This window comes from Diceros bicornis, chromosome 8 (assembly GCF_020826845.1).
Source record: "Diceros bicornis minor isolate mBicDic1 chromosome 8, mDicBic1.mat.cur, whole genome shotgun sequence".
NCBI classification, from domain to species: domain Eukaryota; kingdom Metazoa; phylum Chordata; class Mammalia; order Perissodactyla; family Rhinocerotidae; genus Diceros; species Diceros bicornis.
The window spans coordinates 6,145,043-6,171,700 of NC_080747.1; the positions used below are offsets into that span (position 1 = coordinate 6,145,043).

General features: G+C 45.7%; 1 protein-coding gene across 1 annotated transcript in view; it reads left to right on the top strand.

Moving 5' to 3' along the window:
* EVC2 (EvC ciliary complex subunit 2) overlaps positions 1-26,658 on the top strand; it is a 138,440-nt gene that overhangs the window by 106,860 nt on the left and 4,922 nt on the right. Inside the window, exons 17-20 of the mRNA XM_058546710.1 lie at positions 7,186-7,413; positions 15,283-15,497; positions 17,004-17,091; positions 25,935-26,131. Coding sequence (XP_058402693.1) covers positions 7,186-7,413; positions 15,283-15,497; positions 17,004-17,091; positions 25,935-26,131 — 728 coding nt within the window. The remainder of the gene's footprint in view (positions 1-7,185; positions 7,414-15,282; positions 15,498-17,003; positions 17,092-25,934; positions 26,132-26,658) is intronic.

Here is a 26,658-nt window from a genome sequence, read left to right on the forward strand (position 1 = left end):
ATGAGGGACTTCTGCTTCTGGACAGGACAGAGTAAAAAGGGTTGAAGTATATGAAACAATGGTTTTCAAGACACTGGACAACAGTCAAAAGTGATCTCTGAGAAATGGGAAACAAATGAGTTGAGCCCTCTGAATGTACTGCCATGAAAGGATTTCCAGGCTGTGGCACAGGGGGAAGGAACCCAGGCAGACCTGAGTAGACACCTCAAGTGGAGGAGACAAAGCTAAGAATTCAGGGAAGCCAAGGCAGGTAGATTTCACAGGACAGAGGACCAGAAAAGAGAGAGAACTCCAGAGATATCCATTGGGTCCCCGTGAGTATTCAGCTGAGAACTGCTTGGCCCATACGTGTGAGGAAATTACCCAAAGCCATGAAAAAGACAGCCCCAAAGGTTTAGCGAGAAGAATGCTCAGTGCTCCCACAGGGCGGGAACCATGAGGGCTCCTTCCAGCCAGGCTAGGAAACCTCATAATTCACAGGCATCAGATAGAGTACTCACAAAGATCTTGCCTCATTAGTGAGAATTATTAGCCCCAAGCTAAACTCTGCTCTGGTCCTACCTAAAAAGTCTTAAAAACATGACCAGAAAAGATCAAACCGTTTCCAAGTAAGTTACTGGCATCCCAGAACACAGCTTAAGAATTTTGTATTTCATATAGAAATACGAAAATATCCAGGGCCAAGGAGGTAAAATTCACAACGTCTGTCATCCAATTAAAAATTACCGAGCATGCAACAGAGCAGGAAAATGGGACTCCTAATGAAGAGAAAAGCCAGTCACTGGAAACCAATCCAGACTTGATACAGGTATTAGAATTAGCAGAGAATAGCGTTAAAACAGTTGTTATAACTGTTTCATATCTTCAAAACAAGTTAAGTAGAGATATGGACGATATGAAGACCCAAATCAAACTTCTAGAAAAGAAAACCATGAAGTTTTCACACATAAATGTGATATATGATATATATTGCATAGGATTAATAGCAGATTAAAGATTACAGAAGAAGATTAGCTAATTTGAAGACATAGTAATATAAACTATCTAAAATGACAACAGAGAAAACAATGAACAGAGTGTCAGTGAACGATGGGACAACTTCAAGTCGCCTGGTATACGGGTAATTGGATTTGCTGAAGCAGAGGAGAATAGAAGAGTATGAGAAGAAATAATGGCTGAAAATTTCCCAAGTTTGATGAAAGCTATAAACCCACAGATTCAAGAAGCTCAACGAATTCCAGACATAGGAGACATGAAGAAAACTACACCATGATCAAATTGGTCCGAACCAGTGATAAAGAGAAAATCTTAACAGCAGCTAGAGGAAAAGGTACATTACCTCCAAAGGAGCACAGATCCGGCTGACAGCAGATTTCTCATTGCAGACAATGTAAGTGAAAAGACAAGGGAGCAATGTCTTTAGTGTATTGGGGGGGAAACTGTCACTAGAATTCTACATCTAGACACAATATCTTCTCAAGCATGAAGGTGAAATAGACTTTTTCAGACATGCAGAAGCTGAACCATTTCATCACCAGAAGACTCACACTGCAAAATATGTTAAAGGAAGTCCTTTGGGCAAGATTTCCATACCAGATGGAAATCTGGAACTGCACAAAGAAAGGAGCACTGGAAATGGGAACTACATGGATAAATAAGTAAGATTCTCTTCTTATTTTTAAATCTCTTTAAAAATTGGCTGTACATACAATGGAATATTATTCAGCTATAAAAACAAATGACATTCTAATACATGTTACAATGTGGATGAACCTCAAAAGCATTATGCTAAGTGAAAGAAGCTAGTCACAACAGCTCACATGTTCTATGATTCCATTTATGTGAAATATCCAGAATAGGTAAAACCATAGAAACAGAAAGGAGACTGGTGGTTGCGGGGGGCTGTGGGGAGGGGAGACAGGGGAGTAATTGCTTAATGCTTATGGGGTTTTCTTTTTGGGTGATGAAAATGTTTTGGAACTAGATAGAGGTGATGGCTACACGACACTGCGGATATACTAAATGCCGCTTAGTTGTTGACTTTAAAATAATTAATTTTATGTTATTTGAATTTCACCTGAATACAAATTTTTGTGTGTGTGTGAGGACGATTGACCCTGAGCTAAAATCTGTTGCCAGTCTTCCTTTTTTTGCTGAGGAAGATTAGCCCTCAGCTAACATGTATGCCAGTCTTCCTCTATTTTGTATGTGGGATGCCACCACAGCATGGCTTGATGGGCAGTGTGCAGGTCCATGCCCGGGATCTGAACCTGCAAACCCGGGCTGCCAAAGTGGAGCATGTGAAGTTAACTACTACAACACTGGGCTGGTCCTGAATACAAATTTTTTTAATTAATTGATTGTTTCAACAAAAATAATAAACTAATGTGTGGTTTATACATATGTACAATGAAAATGTATGATAAAAATAGCACAAAGACGAGGAAGGAAGAAATGGAAGTCTGCTCTTGTAAACTTCTCATATTCTACATGAAGTGATATAATATCACTTGAAGGTAGACTGTGAGAAATTAAAGATATGTGATACAAACCCTAAACCACCACTAAAATGACAACACAGAGTTTTAGCTAATAAACCACAAAGGAGATGAAATGGAAACATCAGAAATAGTCCAAAAGGAGATAGTAGGAGAGGATGCACCTTAAAATAATTATGCTGAGTGAAAACATATTGTATGATTCCATTTATATAAAAATCTAGAAAATGCAACTAATCTATAGTGACAGACAGCAGATCAACGGTGGCTGGCGGGGTGGGGGCGGGATACAAAGGACATGAGAGAATTGGGGGTTATGGATGTGTTCACCATCCCGATTGTGCACACCATCCTGACTGTGCGCACCATCCCGACTGTGCGCGTCATCCTGACTGTGCGCACTAGCCTGACTGTGTGCACCATCCCAATTGCAGTCTATGGTTGCATGGGTGTATAAACATGTCAGTGCTTATCAAATTGTAGACTTTAAATATGTGCAGGTTATTGTATGGTTGTTATACCTCAATAAGGCCTTTTTTTAATAATCCGGTGTGTTGGGAGGTATTATTATTGCCATTTTACGGGTGAGGAAATGTAGGCCCAATAGCTTAATGAACTTGCCCAAGGTCACCAGCTAGTAAGCGACAGGTTGGAATCCACACCTTGGGCATCTGGCTCTGGAGCCCATGCCTTCACCTCTGCACCTCCTGCCCTCCTCAGTTATGAGCTCGTTCAGCTTAGATCCGTGTCTGGTTCATCTTTGCCTCTTCTCCACCCCTCCCCATCCCCTAGGTGCATCTCGCATTCCTTTGTATTATACATATTTGGTGCTCGTTAAATTTTTTTCCTGGGTTAATGAGCAAAGGAGTAATATGTTTTGTTTTGTGAACTTACTATGAAAGAGTAACCGTGGGAACAGGGATTTTGCCAGAAGACTAAGATCTGTAAAGAACTTTAGAGACTCAGCTTCTGAGCATTGCCATATAGAAGGAATCAGACACGGCTCTTGGGGTCCCATTCTCACAGGGCATTGCACAGTCTTGCGAGGACATCGGACTACCTGTAGAAGCTGTGTGTACTCGAGCTGAGTACAGCTGCTGGCCCTTGCAGAAGGCCCACCCAGAAGGCCCAGGCCCATGATCTGCAGTTACCATGGAAACCCATCAATGGGCAGGTAAATGTCACCTGGTTCTCCAAACTAGGGAAAGATTGGGGTCTAGTAGCAGCCTCTTGAGAACAAGACTTCTTGTTCCCTTTCAAGCAGGGACATGAACCTTTCTCCAAGAGGAGCTTTGTTTCCACACCATGGTTCTATGTGTTATTTCCTCCAGCCCCTGAAGTCGGTGGGCTTCTCTGTGAACCAGATATGCAGGCACCCACAGCGTATGTCTTTGCAGAACTATGTTCCGTTTGTAGTCCTTCCTCAGCCCCCGAGGCCTGTTTCAGGCACCGCTTTCCCAAGAAGCCTTTGCAGGTCCTCCAGGCAGAATTGTCTTTCCCAGCCAACAACACCCACAAGGGGGCTATTTGCTTCCTTGGGGCACTTTTCCCTCTTCCCCACATCAGGGTTTTTCCTGAAGGACAGATCATAAAGATGAAATCTGAGCTTTTCAGACTGGGACTTGCGTTCCTCTGGGGGACACATGGACGGGCACAGGAAGGTTGTGCAGCCACGGGCGAAACCCGGGCCCTCATCTTCTGCCAACCTCTACTTCATGGAAATATTTTTCCTAAGCCAACTACTTTAACACTTCTGAATAAAAACATATGAGTATTAAAAATAGGTTACATGGCAGAAAACAAAATTCTACAAACTTTTCTTCAAAATTTTATATTATGGTAAAATAGATGTAACGTGAAATTTACTGTTTTAACCATTTTTAAGTGTCCAGTTCAGTGGCGTTAAGTATTCACATTGTTGTGCAACCATCACCACCATCCATCTCCAGACCTTTTTCATCTTCCCAAACTGAAACTCTGTTCCCATTAAACAGAAACTCCCCATGCCCCCTCTCCCAGCCCCTGGCACCTACCTTTCTTACTTTCTGTCTCTATGAATTTGACTACTCGAGGTACCTCATATAAGTGGAATCATTCAGGATTTGTCCTTTTGTGACTGGCTTATTTCGGTTAGCATAATGGCATCCACACTGTAGCACGTGTCAGAGTTTCCTTCTTTAAGGCTGAATAATGTTCCATCGTATGGATAGACCACATTTTGTTTACCCATTCATCTGTTGATGGGCACTTGGGTTGCTTTTACTTTTGGCTATTGTGAATAAAATCCCACAGACTTTTACAGGTAAAATGAAAGACTTCAATGAGATATTATGCATGTGCAGGCTACTTGTTGGTTTGTACTTTAACCCCCTGTGCAGGGGAGAGGAGTGCACATTTACAGGGACCTGTCTTTAGGGACTCAGGTGGTGAAGTCTGAGAAGCATTAGACTACATTGTTCACTGTAGCAATTTTTCTAGAGAAAGTATGAGGTCACGGTAGTAGATAAAAAATACATAGATGCCGAAATGTACTACTGAGTGGAGTAAATGAGTGGAGTGATCGGATTCACTGGGCTAGAGTCTACTGAGCCCCTTGGGGGCGGGGCACCGCCCGGAGGAGCTCTGTCCTAGTGCGGTAAATGGTGTGGTGAGTGCCAGCATGGGAGAAGGGCATGGAATGAAGGAAACGTAGAGAAGAGAGTGACAAACAGGTGCAGAGTGAGGATGCTTCAGAGGGGCTAGTTGGGAACCAGAGACCCAGAGGACAACTGAGAGAATTTCAGGAAGACGAGGATGCAGAGTGTTTCAGTCACAGCACAAAGCTCAGACACTAGACACAAAGAGCATGGTGTGTAGGGGAGCGGTCAGGAAGGGTGGAGGTCCCAGGTGTGTGTGTGGTGGGATCGGGGGGAGGGTGTGTGTGGCAGAAGAACAGGCCTTTCCAGGCATACCTTAGCGGGAGCAGGGGGGGAAGGGCCTCAGAGCCTGTTAGGAGGTTGGAACTTTCATCCTCTAGGATGGGGAGCCTTTCAATGATTTTGTGCTGGACAGCAGCACAGTTCGATTTACCTTGCAGAATGATCAGTGTGGAATGCACAGCTAGACTGCAAAAGCCCCGTAGAGTCTTTATGAGCAGAGATGCCCTTGTGGTCTTAAATTGCGCATTGCAGATTCCAGCGCTGCTTCTCTGTACATATCTGGGGGGTACCTCAGAGTCCCGAGTCAATGACTGGCTGCCAGAACGAAATCTGAAAGAGTGCCGTTTGTTCCTTTGCCTTGCAGAAGCTCTTTAGTCTAATGTAGTCCCATTTGTTTATTTTTTCTTTTTCTTTGCCTGAGTAGACATGGTATTCGAAAAGATACTGCTAAGACCCATGTTGAAGAGTGTACTGCCTGTATTTTCTTCTAGGAGTTTTATGGTTTCAGGTCTTACATTCAAGTCTTTAATCCACTTTGAGTTAATTCTGTGTATGGTGTGAGATAATGGTCCACTTTCATTCTTTTGCACGTGGCTGTCCAGTTTTCTGAACACCATTTATTAAAGAGACTTTCCTTTCTCCATTGTGTGTTCTTGGCTCCTTTGTCGAAGATTAGCTGTCCATAGATGTGTGGTTTTATTTCTGAACAAAACAAAAAGACAACCCACCAACTGGGAGAAAATATTGGCAAATCATATATCCAACAAGGGGTTGATTTTCAAAATATATAAAGAACTCATACAACTCAACAACAAGAAAACAATGTGATCAAAAAATGAGCAGAGGATGTGAATCGACATTTCCCAAAGAAGATATACAAATGGCCAACAGGCACATGAAAAGATGTTCAACCTCACTAATTATTAAGGAAATCCAAATCAAAACTACAATGAGATGTCACCTTACACCCGTCAAAGAGTGGCTATAATTAACAAGGTGAGAAATAACAAATGTTGGAGAGGATGTGGAGAAAAGGGACCCCCTCATACACTGCTGGTGGGAATGCAAACTGGGTGTAGCCACTATGGAAAACAGTATGGAGATTTCTCAAAAAATTAAAAATAGAAATACTGAAAGATCCAGCTATTCCTCCACTGATTTCATCCAAAGAACATGAAATCAACAGTTCACAGAGGTTTATGCATCCCTATCTTCATCGCAGCGTTATTCACAATAGCCAAGATGTGGAAGCCGCCCAAGTGCCCATCAACTGGTGACTGGATAGAGAAGACGTGGTGTATATACAATGGATGCTACTCAGCCATAAGAATGACAGAATCACGCCATTTGCAGCAACGTGGATGGACCTTGAGGGTATTAGTTTAAGCGAAATAAGCCAGACAGAGAAAGACAAACACTGTCTGATTTCACTCATATGTGGAAGATAAGCAAACACATGGATAAGGAGAACAGATTGGTGGTTACCAGAGGGGAAGGGGGTGGGGGAAGGACAAAAGGGGTAAAGGGGCACTTGTGTATGGTGACGGCTAAAAACTAGACTATTGGTGGTGAGCACGACGCAATCTATACAGAAACTGACAAATAATAATGTACACCTGAAATTGACACAATATTGTAAGCCAATATGACCTCAATAAAATAATTTTAAAAAATAAAAAAATAAAAGGGTGCTATTTGTAAGTGGCATGCTCTTTCCTCCGCCCTCCCTCCACTTACTGCTCTCCCGTTTCTGGCTCTGGTCTCCCCAGGTTCGAGGAGAATTGCTGCGGGAGAGAGTGCAGCAGCTGGAGGCCCAGGAGAGTCGCTTTGCAGAGTCCCTTGTCTCCCTGCAGTTCCAGAAGGCAGCCAGGATGGCCAAGACCCTGTGCGCATACACTGCCCTCCTGAGCATCCAGGACCTGCTTCTGGAGGAGCTGAGTGTGTCGGAGACCCTGACCAAGTCGGCCTGCACGCAGATCCTGGAGTCGCACACCCCGGTGAGTGCCTGGGGAAGGGAGAAGGAGAGCCGGCACCAACACCCATGGGTTGTTTCTGGTGCTGCCTCCAGGCCTCCGTTTCACCTGTCCTGTCTAAGCCGCGGGATTAAGTGAGGTAATTTCTGTGGGGCACGTTGCACTCTTGAACTCAAGGCTGCTCTATTTCATTGCCTCTAAAAAGCAAACCTTTTGAACTTTAACCTTTCTAACATCTCTGAAACTAGGGTGCATCTTACAGTCAACAGCAGTATTGTCTCTTTGGTAGTGGTATGAAAAATAACAGTGTAGCTTTTAATTAATGGCACTTTAGATGCAATGAAATATTGGATTATTTTTTATTTTTATAATTCTAATATTTACCATTATTCCTACATGCTGCATTTTTTTTCACATGCAAGAGGTATATTCATAAAACAAAATCTATGGAAGTAACTGTTTTGAGGACTAATTTTAGGTCCTTTATGTTTAGATTTTAGTAGTTCATAATTACTTATAGTGAGAAGAAGAAACTCACATTTATTTAGTGCCACATGCAGCAGCAGGCAAGCACTAATAAGCTTTGAATGGACATACTCTCATTTAAGCATTAATGATTCTTAATCATGTGTCTTAAGATGATCATTTAAGCATGAGTAATAATTATTTGCAATTTTTCGCTGCTGTACAGTTTTGCTCTTTGTCATACATTATATCAATTAATTATTGAGCCATGCTGTAGAGTGGGTACTGTTATTATACTCAGTTCTCAGGTAAAGAAATTGAGAATCAGGCAGGTGGCAATCAAGTTCTTGGTGAAGTCCACATGACTCATAGATGACGGGAGCCAGAAATCAATCTGTTTCTGATTTCAACCCACTATGCCACTATGTGACTATCCCAGTTGATCTTGCCAGTGGGGGTTCCCATAATTTCTTTTAAAAATTAATAAATAATATTGGACTCTTCCGAGTCCGAGACTATTTTTCCCAAAAACATGCGCCCTGCACTGTGACAGCTGTTTTTAGGGATAGAAAGGAAGTGGAAGGATTGTTGCTATTCCAGCACAAAGCATCCAGATGCTGGATTAATAAAAATCAACATACTTTTTCAATGCTTTGTGAGCTCAGGAGAGAATATGGAAAATCCCCAAGGGCCAAGGATATCCAGAGAAAGCTAAACTCGTGGAGGGCGATGACAGCAAGTCCAGAGGCTGAGATCCAGGGGCAGAGGCTGAAACCTGGGACCCAGGGATTTGGGGATAAATCTGGGGGGAATAGGAAATGGGGCTGTGGGATGTCCTGAGGAGGCAGAACACCCAGTGAGGGGTCAGAGGAGAAAGCCACTTGCTGTCAGAAGGAGCCACCCGGGGAACCGTGGGTCTCCAGCCCTCCTCTAGGCATGGGGTGGGGGAGGGGAGGAGTTGGGGGTGGGGGAGGGGAGTCTCCCCTGTGAATCTGTAACAAAGGCTTCCTCTAATGTGAGGAAGGGATCCTGAAGTACTTCAGCCTTTCAGTCAGGAAATCTCACATTAAATTAAAATGGTTCCAGGTTGGTTGACTGTGCACATGACTGAAGCAAAGGCAAATCCTCTCCAGGGAAAAAATATTCTCAATCCGGGACCTCAGGATTTCCGCAGATGAAGTTCAGCCAAATAGGAGTTCTCAATTAAAATTTAAAAAGTCACTGAACACATAAGGAAGCAACGCAAGATGACCTATATACAAGAGAAACAAAAACAATGCATTAAAATCCCCAAAGACTTTAGATATCTGACTTATCAGGATAGAATGTAAAATAATGATTTATGAAATTATTAAAGAATTTAAACGTAATACCAAAATGAATTAAAAATTTTATTTGCTTGGAGAGCAATGTGATTCTAAACTTACATGTATAGTCATGCATCACTTAACGATAGAGATACGCTCTGAGAAATGTGTTGTTAGGCAATTTCGTTGTTGTGCAAACATTATAGAGTGGACTACACAAACCTAGATGGTATAGCCCAGTACACCCCTAGGCTATGTGGCACTAGTCTTGTGGGACCACCGTCATATATGCAGTCTGTCATTGACCAAAACATCGTGATGTGGTGCATGACTGTATTGTAATAAAAGACTCAAAAAAGCAAAAAGAAAAATTTATAAAACAACAGGGAGAAATTGATAAATCTATCATCATATTAGGAAATTTCAGCACACGGCTGTTTGTGGTTAATTGGTTGATCAAATGAAACACACATAAAGATATAGATGAACTGGATAGCACTATGAACAACCTGTATTTAATGTACATCTACAGAATCTCACAGCCAAATGTTAACAAATATATATTCTTCTTCAGCACACATAGGAACACTTAAAAAACAATTGACCATACAATATCATTTTGACTAACTTTTTGAAAAGGACAATTAAGTTTAAATCAGTTTAAGGAAAGATTATTACCAAAAGTCCATACTTTGAAAGTGTAAAAACCATACTTCTGAATAACTCATGGGTCAAAAAAATCATAACGGAAATTTAAAAATACATAGAATAGAAAAATAATGTCAATATAACATATCAAAATTTGCGGGATTCAGCTAAAGCAGTTTTTAGAGAGAAATTTATGCCCTAAACTTATATTAGAAAGGAAGAAAGGCTCACAATTAAGATCATATAAAATGTTAGAGGAAATAACACCAAACGAACCTGGAGAAAGTCGAAGGAAGGAAGACAGGATAAATACAATTAAAAACAAAACTACCCTATAGAGACTCGAAAATGAAAAGTTAAATTTTTTGAAAAAAGTCTAATAAAACATACAAATCTCTGGGAGGACTGACCATAAAAAAAGAGATAAGGAACAAGTAATAGCAGAAGGTATAAAAAGCAACATAACTATAGATGCAGGAGAGTTTCTAAAAATAAGAGAATTCTATGAACAACTTTATGTAGATGAATTTGAAATGAAATGGAAAATTTTCTAGAAAAATATAGACGGCCAAAATTGGCTCAAGGAGAAAAAAAGTCTGTATAATCTTATTAACATAAAAGAAATTGATTCAGTAGTTAAAAAATCTGACACACACAAAACACCTAATGCCGATAGTTTTATAGGTGAGCTGCACCCAGCTTTAAGGTTGCAAAGTTTTACAATCTCATATACAAATTATTCCCGATGTTAGAAGAATAGGGAATATTCCTCATTTTATGAAGCTTGGATAACCTTCATACCAAAACCAGACACGAATCATATGAGAAGGAACAATCACAGTTCAGTCTTACTGTGAACACAGATGTACAATTTGTAAACAAAATATTAACAACATAATCCAGCCATCTACAAAAAATTTAGTACAAAACACCCAGGTTGAATTTTTCTCAGGAATATAAGGTTGGTTTAACATTAAAACATCCATATACAAAATTTACCGAATTAACAGATTAAAGGAGAAAAGAAAAAACTCATATGATCATTTCAGTATATACAGAACAAGTACTTTATTGAATTCAACACCCAACCAAGAGAAAACTCCTTAGCAAATTAATAATAGAAGGAAACCTCTACAAGATATTTACCCCAAATCTACAGCAAGGGTCACTCTGCGAGGTGATTGGCATGGGGAGGGGGGCACTGCCCTGAATTACAGGTGGAGAAGGTGAGGCCTTCAGAGGAAGGGCCGGTCCGCGGTGATGTATCGAGTCAGGGATAAAGTGAGACACTGGGAACTTCTGGCTTTCAGCTCACAATTCATCTGCTTGTCATAAGTGCCCCGAGAAACACCCTCAGTTCAGCCCTAACACACTTAATGTGTGTGGGGCTTTCACTTGAGACCATCCCGATTTCTGTTAGTAATTAGGTACACTTACAACGCTTACATTTTCCATTTTATCTGAAAGCCCTTTTGAGTAACACCAAAGCTTCCTTATTCTCTAGTGTGTTTAGAAGAGAAGAGTTAATGTGTCCTGAGCTGGAAGCGACCGATAGTAAATCAGATGATGCTGTGTTGTTAAATTGGTGGTACGGCAAGGGGTAGATGCAATCGAGAAGATTTGCACGTGGAAGGAGAGAAACCTGTTGTTTTGCTCTAGATATTAGACTTTCATTCTGCAATTTGATCGTTCTGTGAAAACCTCTTTCCCATTGGGAATGGGCTTTTAAGTTGTTAAAAGCCTTCGGGAGAATTAAAAAAGCATGAAATGAAATGCTTTGGAAAAAAGTGACTCCTAAAAAAACTATATCAAATACACCTCGTCTGATGGAAGATTTAGACTCATTTTGTGAAAGTGGAGCGTACACAGGGCATGACTGAACCAGGGGCAAAGTGGCAATGACTGGCAAATTTGAATAGAATGGACTCACAACAGGTGATGTGCCCCAAACTCACTGTGCCCACTGTCTTGGCATTTCAGCTTAAATTGCTGTGTCCCCCCTTCCCAAGCCTGAACCGGGTGTCTTTGTTCTTCCCTCTGGCTTACTGCCCACTTGCAGCGAGTCACCCAGTCTTCAGTTCTGCCTGAACTCTCTCACTTCTGACTGTTGCTGCACAGCTTCACCGCTCTGACGAATCTAGACCTGAAAAATAAAAACAACACTAACAGTGGCTTACATTCATTGAGCTCCCGTTAAGTCCAAGGCATCGTGTTAAGTGTTTAAGCCTTTCGTAAACCCCACGATATTTTTATACCCCTTCTACAGATGGAGGAGTTGAGGCCTAGGAAGGTTCAGTCGTTTCATCAGGGTCCACAGCTGGAACACAGAGCCTACACCTCCTGCCTGCACAGCTCAGCTCCTGTCTGCACGTCAGTTCCCACCTGCCTCCCTCTTTTCCTCCTCCGGTCCCCTCCACACTGCAGCCAGAGGAATCTTTCTGAAAAATAAAAATGATCATTGACATCCCCATCCCCCAGCTCCAGATTTTAAAATCTCACCTCCACCACTCCCTCCCTCGGACCCTGCATTTTAGCCCCCTAGTCCTTCTGGATGCCCCCTGAACACTTAGGACGCATCCAGGCCTCCATTCCTTTGAAGGATCTCTGCCTAGAATGCTTCTGCTGCACCCCTTGCAAACTCCTATCCATATTCTAAGACAAGCCAAATGTCACCTCTTCCATGAAGCCGTCCGTGGTTCCCTCGGGCAGAGCTGGTCACTCCCAGCTTTGTGCTTAAATAACCCTCCAGCCCGAATCTCTGCGCTAGATGATGGCTGTTACCTGTCACTGTAATTGTGTTTGCACAAGTGTCTCCCACACTAGACTGTGAGTTTTCAGAGTCTAAGGGCCATGTCTCATTCAGCCTTGAATTCCTTGTGCCCAATAAAAGGCCTGGAACTATCTGTCTATCTATCTATCTGTCTATCTATCTATCTATCTGTCTATCTATCTATCTATGTGTCATCATCATCTATCCGTGTATCCGTTCATTCAACAGGCGTGCTCACTAGAGATGATAGAGCTGAGATGGGCCCAGAGTCAGAGGAACCTCAAATCACTCCTCACTGGCTCTTGCCCAGCTCTGTGACTTCAGGAGATTTACTTATACTCTCTGTGCCTCAGCTACCTTATCTATAAAATGGGATAATAACAAATTCCTACCTTGTGCTGTTTTGTGACGATTAAATCAGTTAATTCATGTAAAGATACCCGAGTCCAGTCTGGCAGAGTGCAGGCATTCGGTAAACGCTAGCTGCCGTTGTTATCTTAAGGAGAATAAGACGCTGCTGCTCACTGTTACTTCCTCCTGGAGCCAGGCGCTGTGCTCCCTGCTGGGGGAGCGGCGACAAGCCAGCCACCATCCCCAGGTCCCTGCCCTCAGCATTTAAACTCTAGTGAGGGGAGCATTAAGGGAGAGAATTCCAGAAGCAAGTCTTGGACTCCAGTTGTGCTAAGTGGCAGGCAGATGTAGGGGTGCGGCAGGGGTTTGGGGGACAGGACTGACCCCTGGGAGGACTTGCCATCAGCAGCTTACAACCTGCAGGACACATTTCTACCTTATTTTCTATTCCTCACCTGGTACCTGGAGGATGAAAGTGTGACTCGCCAGCTCTCTGTGCTCTGCCCCGTTTTGGGAACACTGGCAGGTGCGGGTTGGAGCTGTCCTTCCCTACGCGTGGGCCGGGGTGGCATCTCAGTGGAAGCGTGGTCCGTGTCCAGGCTCCTGGCGTGCTAACATCGCACTGTTGGAAACTCGTTAGTGCTGTTGGAAGTTCCGTGTTTGGTGATGTTTCCATTCATGGTGCGGGAACAAGAGGGATGGTCACAATTAGACATCTCCACGTGGTAGAAGCCCCTGCTGGGAAGCGTTCAAAGGCTTCCCTGGCACTAGGGGCAAAACCCTAGCGCTCTCCACGCTGTGACCTCGGTTTACCTCTCTGGCCATTTTTCCTTCTGTCTTGAGTTTTGAGTACTGTTTCTGAGCCTTTGAGGAGCTTTGAGACACTTTTGAGAATTTGATGCAAACTTTGGCTCCTCTGCAGAAAGACAGACCCTTTTGTACTTATTTTAGTATCAAGGACCATCATGAAGCCCATCCGAGGCCCTTTAGGATTAAATTCCACCCTCACCCTCCACACCCCCTCTGAGCACTGGCCAATCTGGTGAATAATGAGGTCAGTGTGTCTGCCTTCTACAAGGCTAGGGACGCTCCTGCCTAACCCCCTTACCTAAGCAGGCTGTGGACAGTCTCTTGTACCTAGATTATCTGATTCTGGTGACCTCAGGATGCAGATTTCTTCTATTTGGCCAATAAGAGGCAGTATAGCCTTGTGGTTAAAGCCCAGAGCCAGCTGACCTGGCCTCAAATTCTGGCTCTGTCACTTAAGAGCTGCATAACCTGACAAATTACTTTCACTCTGTCTGCCTCAATTTGCTCATCTGTAAAACAGGAAAGTAAGAGTATACATTCCCTAGGGTTGTTGTAAGGATTCAATGAGATGAACATATGTAAAGCACTTAGAGCATGCTGTTCTAAGCACACGTTGCTGTGAGTACCCTCAGTGTTAGCCGTGGTCTTCCTCCACGTGGATGCATGCTGGTGCCCCTCATGTGTCAGTGACAGGTGCCAGCTGCCAGGCACGGTGCCAAGTGCTACAGACGGACAGGGAGATGGAGACCCAGCCCTGCCCTCAAGAGGCCCACACTCTACCAGAAAGGGACACAACAGGGATTCCAGGCAACTGCAAGAATGGGGCATTATCTTAATCTGCTCAGGCTTCTATAACAAAATACCGACTGGAGGCCTTAAATGACAGACATTTATTTCTCACACTTCTGGAGGCCGGAAGTCCATGATCAAGGTGTCAGCAGATTCTGTTTCTGGTGAGGACCCTCTTCCTGGCTTGCAGATGGCTGCCTTCTCACTGTGTCATCGCATGGCAGAGAGAGAGAGAGTTCTGCCCTCTTCCTCCTCTCACAAGGACACTGATCCCGTCCTGGGGGCCTCACCCTCATGACCTCATCTAAACCTAATTACCTCCCATAGGTCTCTTCTCCAAATACCATCCTACGGGAGGTTAGGGCTTCAACACATGAATTTTGAGGGGACATAATTCAGTCCATAAGAGGCATATACAAGGGGTGGTGAGTGGGCTCAATAGAGAGGGAGTCCCGTCTCCCCAGAGACATAGGGAGCCCTTCACTGAGGAGACTCTTCTTAAGCTAGGCTTGGAAGAAGACTCATAATTGGCCAGGCAAACAGGGAAAGGCACTGGAGGTGGAGGGAGCAGTGTGTGCAAAGGCCCGAGGGTGTGAGAAATGGTGGTGCAGTCACATCGCACTATTGGCTAGATGGGGGAGGCAGGCAAGAGCAGGCCGTGCTAGGCTTCCGGTGCCATGCCAAGCAGGCCGGATTTTATCCTGCATTTATCCCACATGCCTTGTGTCCACCATCTGCCCTCTCTGTGTGCAGGAGCTCCAGGAGCTGGAGAGGAAGCTGGAGGACGAGCTGGCGCTCCAGGAGGCAGCCCAGCTGCAGCGGGCCCTGGAGAGTCGGCAGCAGTGGGCAGGCGACGGGCCTGGGCTCCTGAACGAGCCTGAGGAGACGGATTCCGAAAGGCAGGTCTCTGCTGTCCTGCGGCGAGCCCTGAGCAAGGGCCAGGAGTTACTGGAGCAGCACCAGCAGAGGTGAGCCGAGGGCCCGATGGCGCTGTGTGGGTTGAGTCCCCTGCAGGCCTGGGGGCACCTGACCGCTCAAACTCGGCTGCACACGGCCCCCTGGGCCCTCACACTGTGTCTGCCGTCCTCCCGGCTCAGGCCCCAGCTGCTAGCTTTGTAGCAGACCTCTTCTTCCCTGACTTCTTTCTATACTTCATTTTTTCCTTTATCATTGAGGTTTTACTGAACATAATATTTTCAAACTTTTTATTTTGAAGTAATTACAGACTCACAAGAAGTTGCAAAAATAGAGCAGGGTTCCGTGCGCCCGTCACCCGGCTTCCCCCAGTGGCAACATCTCACGTAATCACAGCGTGTTACTCAAACCGGGAATCACACTGGTGTACTACAGGCCGCACTCAGAGCTCTCCGTGCACGTGGTGTTTTATATGCTGCTTTTGTAAAATTGTGAAACAGACGGAACCCTAATCTGCTTTTTTTGTTGTTCTTTGCATTCTTTTTCAATTAACACAGGACAATTAGCCTTTGCCCATGCATTCAGAACTAATTAAGAACATTCAGAACTCTTGGAAAACATAATTTTTAACAACTTCATAATTTTCCACCGTGAATATAGTGTTGATGTGGAAAGGTTGGAGTGAAAACTCTATTCACAGTATGATTCCATTTTTGAAAACACACATGCATAGATTAATTGGAAGGACATAGACCAAGTTGCAATGGATATGATTTCCAGGCCATGAGATTACAGGTGATTTTAATTTATTTGATTATGCTTTCCTGTGTAAACACAACAGCAAAGGGGAATTCCATTTCATTGAAATAATTGTATGAGGAGCTGAATCTGTGTGATCAGATGGAAATGCTCAGAGATGTTGACTTTGACGTAGACCAGGATTTTAGGGCATATGATGCTCTACTGTACTCTAGACTTCATGGAGGAAATTGCTGATGGTCCAGCTTTTGATATGAGTTTGGGTTATATTACCTAGAAAGAATGCAGGGTGGATAATCCATAATGCCAACTTTAATCAACTAAGGAATCGGCTAGGCAGACCCCCTCATGTGGAAGTCAGGAAGCCTGATGGAGACCCCATGTGAAAAGGTGCCACCCAGCCTCTGTAGGCAGAGCCAGGGCCATCCTTGGAAAATGGTTCTGGGTCTGCTTCCACACAAGGGCACATGGTGGGTGAAGACCCCAGACCTTGGTCTTCTTGAGTACAGCTGTGACAACTAACTGTGGCTGCAAAGCCACAGCAAAGTCTCCGTATGGCTCCTACAAGACTTCTCCCTTTGAGGAGCCCTCAGTCCTGGTGGGCCCTCCCTGATGCATTATTGCGAAGTAATCTAGGCAAGAAGGGGTAAGCCTCTTCTGGCCATCTCTTCAATGGACTTAAAAAATAATAATAATGTAGATTAGATTTGTGATTCTTTGTTACTTAAATAACTAGATGGTCTTCTGATGGGACCACTTTATAACAACACTGGACTTATGTAGATTTATTTTCACTCTAGTTTGAGAGAAGAGCAAGAGAGCAGTGTCGTGCTTGAAGATTTGCTGGAGAACATGGAGACTGACACCTTTGTGACCCTGTACAGCCAGGTGAGAACATGTCAGCTGTGTTCTGGGTCAATCCCTTGCCAGCGCATCACGCGACCTTTTTCTGAGTCCGCGTTTCTTCACATGTAGGACGAGGATGATAACGTGAACCTCGAGAACTGCTGAGTAGATATGTGAAAACCCCTGGCACAAGGCAGATGTGATTAAGGTTCGAATGTAGAGGACATTTGATCGGGGGTAACGGCAGCAGCAGTGACACTAATAATTATTGCCTTGGTCAGTTTCTTTTCTGTGATTCGACAGGCTCCCATTCTTCCTCTTCTCAATCTTAATAAGTTTAATACACACGGAGTAGGTTCTACCAGGAACAAAACTGGTCGTTGGAATCCGGGCCACATTAAGAAGCCAATGGGATTGCACCCGTGTTCCAGCATTCCTGGGTTGAGTTGGGGATTTGTCTCATTCTTGGCCAGAGTCCCAGCTCTCACCCCCTTCCCGAGACAGGGCCCCGAGGCTGTGTGCACGGGGCCACTTGCAGTGTTACTAACCTGCGCCTGCTGCTAGTTGTGTTTTCTGTGCATCCTGAGGCGGGCTCCCTGGTTTCTGTAAGTCCCAGGAAACATGATTTGTGACGGTGGCTTATTCCGGTCACAAGCCACCTGGAGGCCGGTGTCGCTCATCTTGCTCCAGGAGTTCAGTGGTGTGAGGGTCACACCTTGTGGTTGTTTCCGCCTTTCCTTGCAGTTCCGGTCACTCTGTCTGTGTTCAGGTCAAGAAAGAAAAAGGTGTAAGAACACAGTCACCCCAACTGCCCTTTCTGTCCCAGAAAGCAGATGCCCCCAGGTCCCTGCAGTGGATTCTACTCACGTCCTGAGAACTGGCACGAGGACCCCCGGCTTCAAGGGAGGCTGCGAGTCCAGTGGCTCCTCCTCAACCTCGAAGAAAAGAGTCAGCAGGGAGATGGGGGCCACTTTAGGCATCCAGCCAGCAGAATGGGCCACAGCTGTCCACAGGCGCACAGCTTCCCAGATGAGTTAACTTCCTGTGGCTGCTGTAACAAATTACCACAGACTTAGTGGCCTGACAGAGGCCAAGTTTACTATCTTACAGTTCTGCAGGTCAGGATCCTGCGTGGGTTTCACCAGACAGAAATCAGTGTCGACAGGTTTGCATGCCTTCTGGAGACTTGAGGGGAGAATCTGTTTCCTGCTCATTCAAGTAACTGGCGGAATTCGGTTCATTGCGGCTATAGCACGGAGGTCCCCATTTCCTTGGTGGCTGTCAGCCGAGGATCGTTCCCGGCTTCTGGAGGCAGTTGCATCCCTTGGCTCATGACTCCTTTCCTTCATCTTCAAAGCCAGCAAATCACATCTCTCGAATGCTCCCTCCATCATCTCACATCTCTCTCTGACCTCCCACGGCAGGAAAGGTTTAAGGATCTCTGCTTCAAGGATCCATACGATGATGAGGTTGGACCTCTTGGATAATCTAGGATGATCTCAGCTTAGGACCTTGAGCCGTAATCCCATCTGCAAAGTCCCTTTGCCATGGAGGGTGACATATTCACAGGTTCCAGGCCCGGGGCATGGACATCCTAGAGGGTCGCTATTCTGCCAACCACACCAAACAAGAAGCCAAGGTTAGCGCCAGCAGTGTCAGTGTCACTGGTGAATCTGACATGCTCCTTCCTCTTTGACGTGAGGGCTGGCCTGGGCTTTCTAGATGTTCACAGCGAGGGAGCACCTCCTCTGTGACAGGACCCAGGCGAAGTACCTGCCACTCATCTCACAGGCGGGAAGGTTCTGTCATCCTCCCCCATACAGACAGGTCCTGCAGAGGTGAAATTCCTGCCCAAGGTCACACTGAGGGCTAGGTGGAGCTAGGATGGGAGCCCACCTTCGTCCTGCCCCACACCTCTCGCAGAATCGCCTGAGCTCCAAAGTGGGGATGGGGGAGGAAGCCGGAGGTTCCAGAACACCTGCTGTCCACTGAGTATTGTCCTAGGTGCTGCCATCTGTTATTCATTTAATCCTTACAGAAAACTGGGAAATGGGGACTATCTTCTCCATTTTATGAACACGGGAACCAAGGCTCAGAGATGTGGCATGACTGCACGAGGGTCGCCACTGCTCCTTGGTGCTCAGGATTCAGCCCGGGGTGCTGGCTACACAGGCCTCACTCTTTCTGCTCAGTCCCTGCAGGCAGATGATGCCCCTGGCCTGGGTAGCTGTGGTAACTGGGCGTCTCCCACACTCGCCTTGGCTTCCCCTCTTTCTTCTTTGTTACTAAGAGACTTGACAGAAGGCCAAAGTGTCATGTGTGGAATTTCATACAGGTTCGTTTCTAGTTTGTTGGCTCTTTTAAGTTGTGAACTCTCCTAAAGAATTGGCCCTGTGAAGAGTAAAATGCTCCTAGAATAGAAGCCCTGGGCAGCAGGGACCGGTCAGGGTGGTTGTTTTTCTCTGACCCTCCCCCTACATCCCATGCCTTGTAGAGTTCCGCCAACAGTACCTACTCAACTGCATGTCTTTCTTTCCAGCCCCTGTGTATTAGTGACAGTTCTCCAGAGAAACAGAACCAAAAATCTTGTATATATAGAGAGAGAGAGATTTACTTAAAGGAATTAGCTCACGTGATTATGGAGGCTGGCAAGTGCACATAGGCTGGCAGGATAGGCCGGAAGCCTGGAGACCTGGGGAAGAGCTGAAGTTGCAGTTCAAGTCTGAAGGCCATCTGCTGGCAGAATTCCCTCTTGCTCAGGGGAGGTCAGTATTTTGTTCTATTCATATCTTCACCTGATTGGATGAGGCCCACCCGTGTTGTGGAGGGTAATCTGCTTTCCTTAGAGTCCACCAATTTAAAAGTTAATCTCATCCAAAAGCACCTTCACAGAAATATACAGAGTAATGTTTGACCAAATATCTTGGCACCATGGCCCAGACAAGCTGACACGTAAAATTAACCATCACACCCTGTCTAGAGAAGTCCCATATTTTGCCTATTTCCTTTTTGTACCAAGCAAAAGAAGAACCAAGGAAGCCCAGTCCTCCCTCCCTCCCTCTCTCCCTCCCTGCTGCTGCTCCTCCTCTTTCTAATTCTCCCTCCTCCTGGTTCCCCCTTTTCCTCCTCTCTCTCCTGTTTTATTTCCTGCTGAGACAACATAGTTGGAATAGAATGTAAAATCTGCATGAGGAGTTTCCACATTAGCACCCGTGTCTTCATATTTATGCAACTCCTCCTTTTTTGTATATTTATAACAATATCAGAATAACACTCCCAAATGCCTACTCTGTGCCAGACACATATCACACACCATCCCAGTTAGTGCTCACCGCTGCTCTGGGGACCCTGGCAGTGGGAAGAGCCTCCCTTGGGCACTGCTCCAACTCCATCAGCCCTTCTGTGATGGTGACGATACCAACGGCAGCTGATGCTAGCCCAGCGTTGAGGAGAGGCGTGGATGGGATTATCATTTGACAGATGAAGAAACTGAGGGTCAGAGAGGTGATACAATTTAGCTAAGGTCCCACAGCCAGTCATTGGTGGACCTGGGCATTAAGTCAGGTTTTCCTCCCTTTAAATGCTCTACTCATTCCATTTCATGCTACTGCACACAATTCCCTTTGAAGCAAAATATTTCCTCGTTGCTTCATGAATAAAATGGGAAGGGGGTACTCCTTTAGAAATGAATGGTACTAACTCAGGAAGGCAGGAAGCTGTCCTGTGCTGTGGGGAGAGGCTGGGGCCCCATCTGTGGTCCTCACTGAACTCACCGCCTTTACTCCCTCAAGGCTCCAGTGTGACGGCACCATTTGTAGAGAACGGAATGGAATTCTTTCTTAACTTAGAGTCAGCTTAACTCCAAAGACCCTGACCTCCTCTGAAGAGGCTTCGTTCATGAATAAATATTTACTGTGCTCCCTGCAAGTCGCAGGCACTGGCCTAGCCGCTGGGCTTTCAGCACTAAATGAAACAGATAAAGTCCATGCCCACAGGAGCTGGTATTCTAGGGGCAGAACAGGCGATCAACAAAATAAATACATAAACCAAATAGTATTTTCTGTGGATTATGATCTCATTTTTATTTTATTTATTTATTTATTTATTTATTTATTTTTTATTTTTTGTTTATTGCAGTAACATTGGTTTATAACATTGTAAAAATTTCAGGTGTACATCATTGTACTTGCATTTCTGCATAGATTACATCATGTTCACCACCAAAATACCAATGACAGCCCATCACCACACACATGTACCGAATTATCCCTTTCACCCTCCTCCCTCCCCCCTTCCCCTCTGGTAACCACCAATCCAATCTCTGTCCCTATGTGTTTGTTTATTGTTGTTATTATCTACTACTTAATGAAGGAAATCATACTATGATCTCATTTTTATAGTTATGTCCATCCACCCATCTGTCCACCTGTCCACCCATCCATCCATCCACCCATCTGTCCATCCATCCATCCATCTACCTGTCTGTCCATCTGCCCATCTATCCATCCACCCTTCTGTCCATCCATCCATCCATCTACCGGTCTGTCCATCTGCCCATCTATCCATCCACCCTTCTGTCCATCCATCCTTCCATCTAGCGGTCTGTCCATCTGCCCATCTATCCATCCACCCTTCTGTCCATCCATCCATCCATCTCTCCATCCATCCACATATATGCCTAGAAGGATTCCTGGAATGTAGTTTGCCTAATGTTACTGACAATTATTTCTGGATGATGGCATTTGGAATAATTATTTTAACATTAATCTTTGTGCTTTACTGCATTGCTTGAATTCCTTAAAACAAACAGTATTTCTTAAAAATGAAGACCAGGATGAAATATGCCGAGAAGCACACGAGCAACAGAAATCCATGCCGCGTCCAGTGGTGGTGAAGCAGAGCGGGAAAGAGGGACAGGGAGTGCCTGCTGGCAAGAGTGGTCTTTCCGCCGCCCTACTCTGTGTGGCAGCTGGTCCCTGCATTGCTCTGTGGTTCATTTCAGTCTCTAGAAGTGACTCCAGGTCTTCAAAGAGATGTGACCCACATGGATGCTTTTTGTGTTGCCACCTTCAGGAAGGCTTGACCCAGTTAATTGACTTGTCTTGAGGATCATTGATATCACCAACCATCAGAGCTGGAAGGGCCATGGCAATGAGCTGGTTTGTCCCCACATTTACCAGTGGGGATCTCGGCTATGAAGAGTTAGTCCCCTGCCTCAGGAAGACGTGAATCTGCAGGGTGCTTATGAAGTCAAGGTTTATCCATCATTTACTCCTAGATGTCTGTTGGTCACTTTCTCTGTTCCAGAAAGTGGGTTAAATGCTGGAGATACGCACGTGAGACTGACCCCATCCTAAAACCTAGTTGGAGAAACACATAGGAAATTGGACAGTTGTAGTAGAGTTGGTTAAAACCAGTGGGAGATCAGAGGAGAGGCACCTGTCCCAGAATGTGGCTTCCAGAAACGCCAACACTTGTGTAGAGACCAGAAGCATGAGTGGAAGAGAGCAGTTTGGGGAAAAGCGTATTCTAGGCAGAAGGAAGCATATATGGAAGGGCACGCCAGCGCAGGAGAGCGGGGTCATTCAGGGAAGAACAGGTTGTTCAGTATGATGGCGGGGGGAGGCTGCTGGAAGAGGAGGGTCGGGTCATGGAAGGGTCGTAAGGAAGGAGGTTTGGTATTTAGAGTTACACCTTTCCCATCACTTCACTAAAAGCGTTGATCAAGGTCATAAGTGACCCCATGTTTCCAAATCCAGTGGTCAAGTCCCTGTCTTTGTCTTTCTTGACCTCTCTTTGGCACTTGGCCCACAGCCCCCTTCTTGAATACCTTCCCTCCTTGGCTTCCAGTACCCCAGACACTGGGTTCTCTCCTGCCCCCCCAGCTGCCTGTGGTCAGGGCCCCCTGTTGGGTGCTGCTCTGCATCATGGCCCTTGGATCTTGGGTGCCTGAGGGTCCTTGGACCTCATTTCCTCTCTGTCTACATTCACTCCCTTGCTGATGTCATCTACATATTACCTCCTAATCCTGTCTCCACACCTCTGCCCTGAACGTGAGACTTGACATCCCCATTAGTGCATCTATGGAACACGTGGCTTAACCTGTCCAAACAGAACCACAAGTGGCTGACATTCCCCTCTCCCAAACTCGCTCCACTCCATTCACCCAGCAGCTCAAGTGAAAGGTGATGGAGTCATCCTTTATTCCTCTCTTTCAGTGAAATGTGTTGGCTCTACCATCACTGTTTTCCAGATCTGATCCCATCTCCCCACTTCCCCTTGACCTCTGCTTCACTCGGCCACATCTCCTCCTGAGATACTCTCCCTGCTATCTCTCTGGTAGTAGATGGTCCATTTTCCATGTGTCATGCAATGTGCTCTTTTGAAAATGAAAATCAGCTCATGCCACTCCCCTGCATAAAACCCTGAGTGACTTGCCATCTCACTGTGAAGACAAGCCAATATCCTCACCATGGTGAAAAGGCCCCGTATGAGCTGCCCTCCTGCCACCCTTCCAGCTTATCTCCCTCCACTCTCCTTCTCACAGGCTCCATGCCAGCCACACTGGCCTCCCCTGTCTCGGTCAGACGTGCCAAAGTCATCCCCACTCAGGGTCTTTGCCCTTGCCTTCTGGAATGCTCTTCCCTTCCATATGCCCCTGGCTCACGTCTTCACTTCACTCAGGTCTCTACTCAGATGTCCTCTCTTCCCTGACCACCCATTGCCCTCTGTCCCTCTATCCTGCCTTGGTTTCCCTCCTGGCACTTACTTACCACTCCCCAATACAGTGTTTACCTATCTTTTTGTAGGCATACCTCTGTCTCTCTCGCCTGACTGCAAACCTCGTGAAGGCAGTGGCTGTGTCTGTGTTACTCACTGCTCTGTCTCCAGGACCTGGAACAGGGTCTGGCGCCTAGTAGGTCTCCACTGTAGTGTTAGTTGAACAAATAAATGAATAAATGTACTAGTAATATGGCATAATGGCCACCAGACGTGTCTACATTCTAATTCCCAGAACCTGTAAATATGACCTTATATGGCAAAAGGGACTTTGCAGATGTGATTAAGGATCTTGAGATGGGGAGATTATCCTAGATTATCCCAGTGGGCCCTAAATGTCATCACAAGGGTCCTTATAAGAGGGAGACAGGAGGAAGCACAGTCAGATGAGAAGACCATGTAACAATAACAGAAGCAGAGTTTGAAGGATGGGCTTTGAAGATGGAGGAACGGCCCAGAAGCCAAAGGATACAGGCGGCCTCTAGAAGGTGCAAGAGGCAAAGAAACAGATGCTCCCCTGGAACCTCCAGAAGGAACCCGCCCTGCCAACACCTTGACTTTAGCCCAGTGACACTGACTTCAGACTTCTGGAGAATAAATGTGTATTGTTTTAAGCCACTAAGTTTGTGGTGATTTATTACGGCTACATTAGGAAACTCATGCAAATACCGTAACAACAGCAGCAGCCAGCACTCATCCAGTGTCCACTGTTTGTCAAGCTCTGCCCTTAGATGTTTCGTAAAGTCAGAAGTCTTTTTAGGTGAAAGTAACAGAAATTCATTTCAAACTAGTCTAAGTATAAAGGAAATGTATGGATACCCTGAATGTCCCCAAAAGAGCAAGGCTGAGCTCCTGGGGCTCAGATGGTCTCGGCTCCCCCATCCCTCTCCTCTGTTTCTTTGTGCCACTTGAGGAGCTTTTTCCACACAGGAAGGGACGTGGCAGCTGGCAGCCCTGAGCTGGTGGCCTTTCAGCGTCCAGCGATCCTGGCTTTGCTGTATAAAGTGCTTTTCTCTCTCGGCTTTGCTGTAGAGAATCAGGGGAGGTCTCGGATTGCCCGAGCGGCCCAGTGGGCCTGCCCCGTTGCTGGGAGAAGTGGATGTGGTTTGTGTCTTCCCAGCGCAGAACAGTTCTATTCTCTCCTCACAAAACCCTCTGACGTAGGTACTATTGTTTCCCCATCCTACAGATAAGGAAGCCAAGGCACAAAGAGAAGTAAGGACATTCTTAACTTCTGGGAGCCAGCGTGGGTTCTGGGGAGCGCAGAGCCTGTCCTCTGTCTCTTTCTTTTTTTGTAACCCTTTATTTTGAAATACTTTTAGATTCACAGGAAGTTGCAAAGCTAGTGTTGAGAATTCCAGTGCCCCACCCCATGTTTCACTCAGTTCCCCCCAGTGGTGCCATCTTAGAAAACTCTAGCCCAATATCAAAACCAGGAAATTGGCATTGGTGTAAAAGGTATGTATAGTTCTGTGTCATTTTATCACATGTAGTTTTGTGTAACCAACACCACAGTTAAGTTACAGAACTAGTCAGTCACGGCAAAGATCTGCCCTAGGCCACCCCATTATAGTTATATCCATTCCTCTCCCCCCAGTCCCGAGCCCCTGGTAACCACGGCTCTGTTCTCCGTCTCTCAATTGTGTCACTTCTGGAATGTTTACACATGGAATATTGCAGGGTGGTAATTCATGGTATGGCCACAGCACAGTTTCTTTAACCATCCAGTGGTTTAGGGACATTTCAGCTGTTTCCAGAGCCTACGCTGTTCCCTCCGTGCCATCTCGCCTTGGGGAACGCGAGGAGGAGAAGGAGGAAGATGACTAATTGGCGCTGCTGTGGGCCAGGGCTTTAGCTGTGTGAGTGAGTGGAGAGAGGTTGGAAGGGATGGATGAAGGCTCTGCAAATGCCACAGGGAGCCGAGGCTGCTGACCAGGTAGACTGTTTTTGACAGCTCTGTGAATTTGAGAACATGTTTTGAAGACCGAGCTACTAAAATATTTATCTCCCTGGGACAGAAAGTCCTAAGACTGTAATCCATTAAAACTTGGTGTTCATCCAGATTCGAACAGTGAGGGTTGAGCTCCCCGCGTTCCCTCCTCTAGGAGCTGAGACTGGCGTCGTACCTGTCAAAGCTGACGATGGTGCCGGGGGGCACCCTGCGCCGGCTGCTGAGCGTGGCTCTGCCCGCAGCCTCGCAGCCCGAGCTGCTGGCCGTGCTGGACTCCGTCAGCCAGAAGCATCAGGACCATGCGGGGGAGAGTGATGGCAGCGGCGAGCAGGCGGACCTGGGCAGGAGGGGGTGAGTGCAGAGTCCGCTGCCTTGGGAAACGAGGGAGTGAGGTCCCAGGGAGAGAACGGAGGGAGGAGGGAAGCTGGACCCCCGCAGGCACACGCGCACACGCCTTCCCCAGCTGGAACGTCACTGCTATGGAGCAAACAGCATCCAGAAGAGCTGCCATGAATCCTTTTTAAGTCATGGTAGGTCCAAGTATTTTTCGAGTAGAATCTTAGGAAAGTAAGTTTCCCCAGGCTGTGAATATGCCATATACACCCATTCAAGAAAGTGTAAAAAATACATAAAGGGAAAAAGAAATATCCCCGGTTCTACCAGCTGGAGAAAATGGCTGTTAGCATTTTGTTACAATTCTTCCTCCAGAATGTGTTTCTCTGCTGGATTTTATGAGTGTGTGTATTGTGTGTGTGTGAACATTTGTGTGTGTGTATGAATACGTGCGAGTATTTGTGTGTGTGTAGTAATCCCAGTATGTACAACCTGACATCCTGCTTTTCAGAACATTATAGCAGAAGCAAGCTTGCTTATTACTT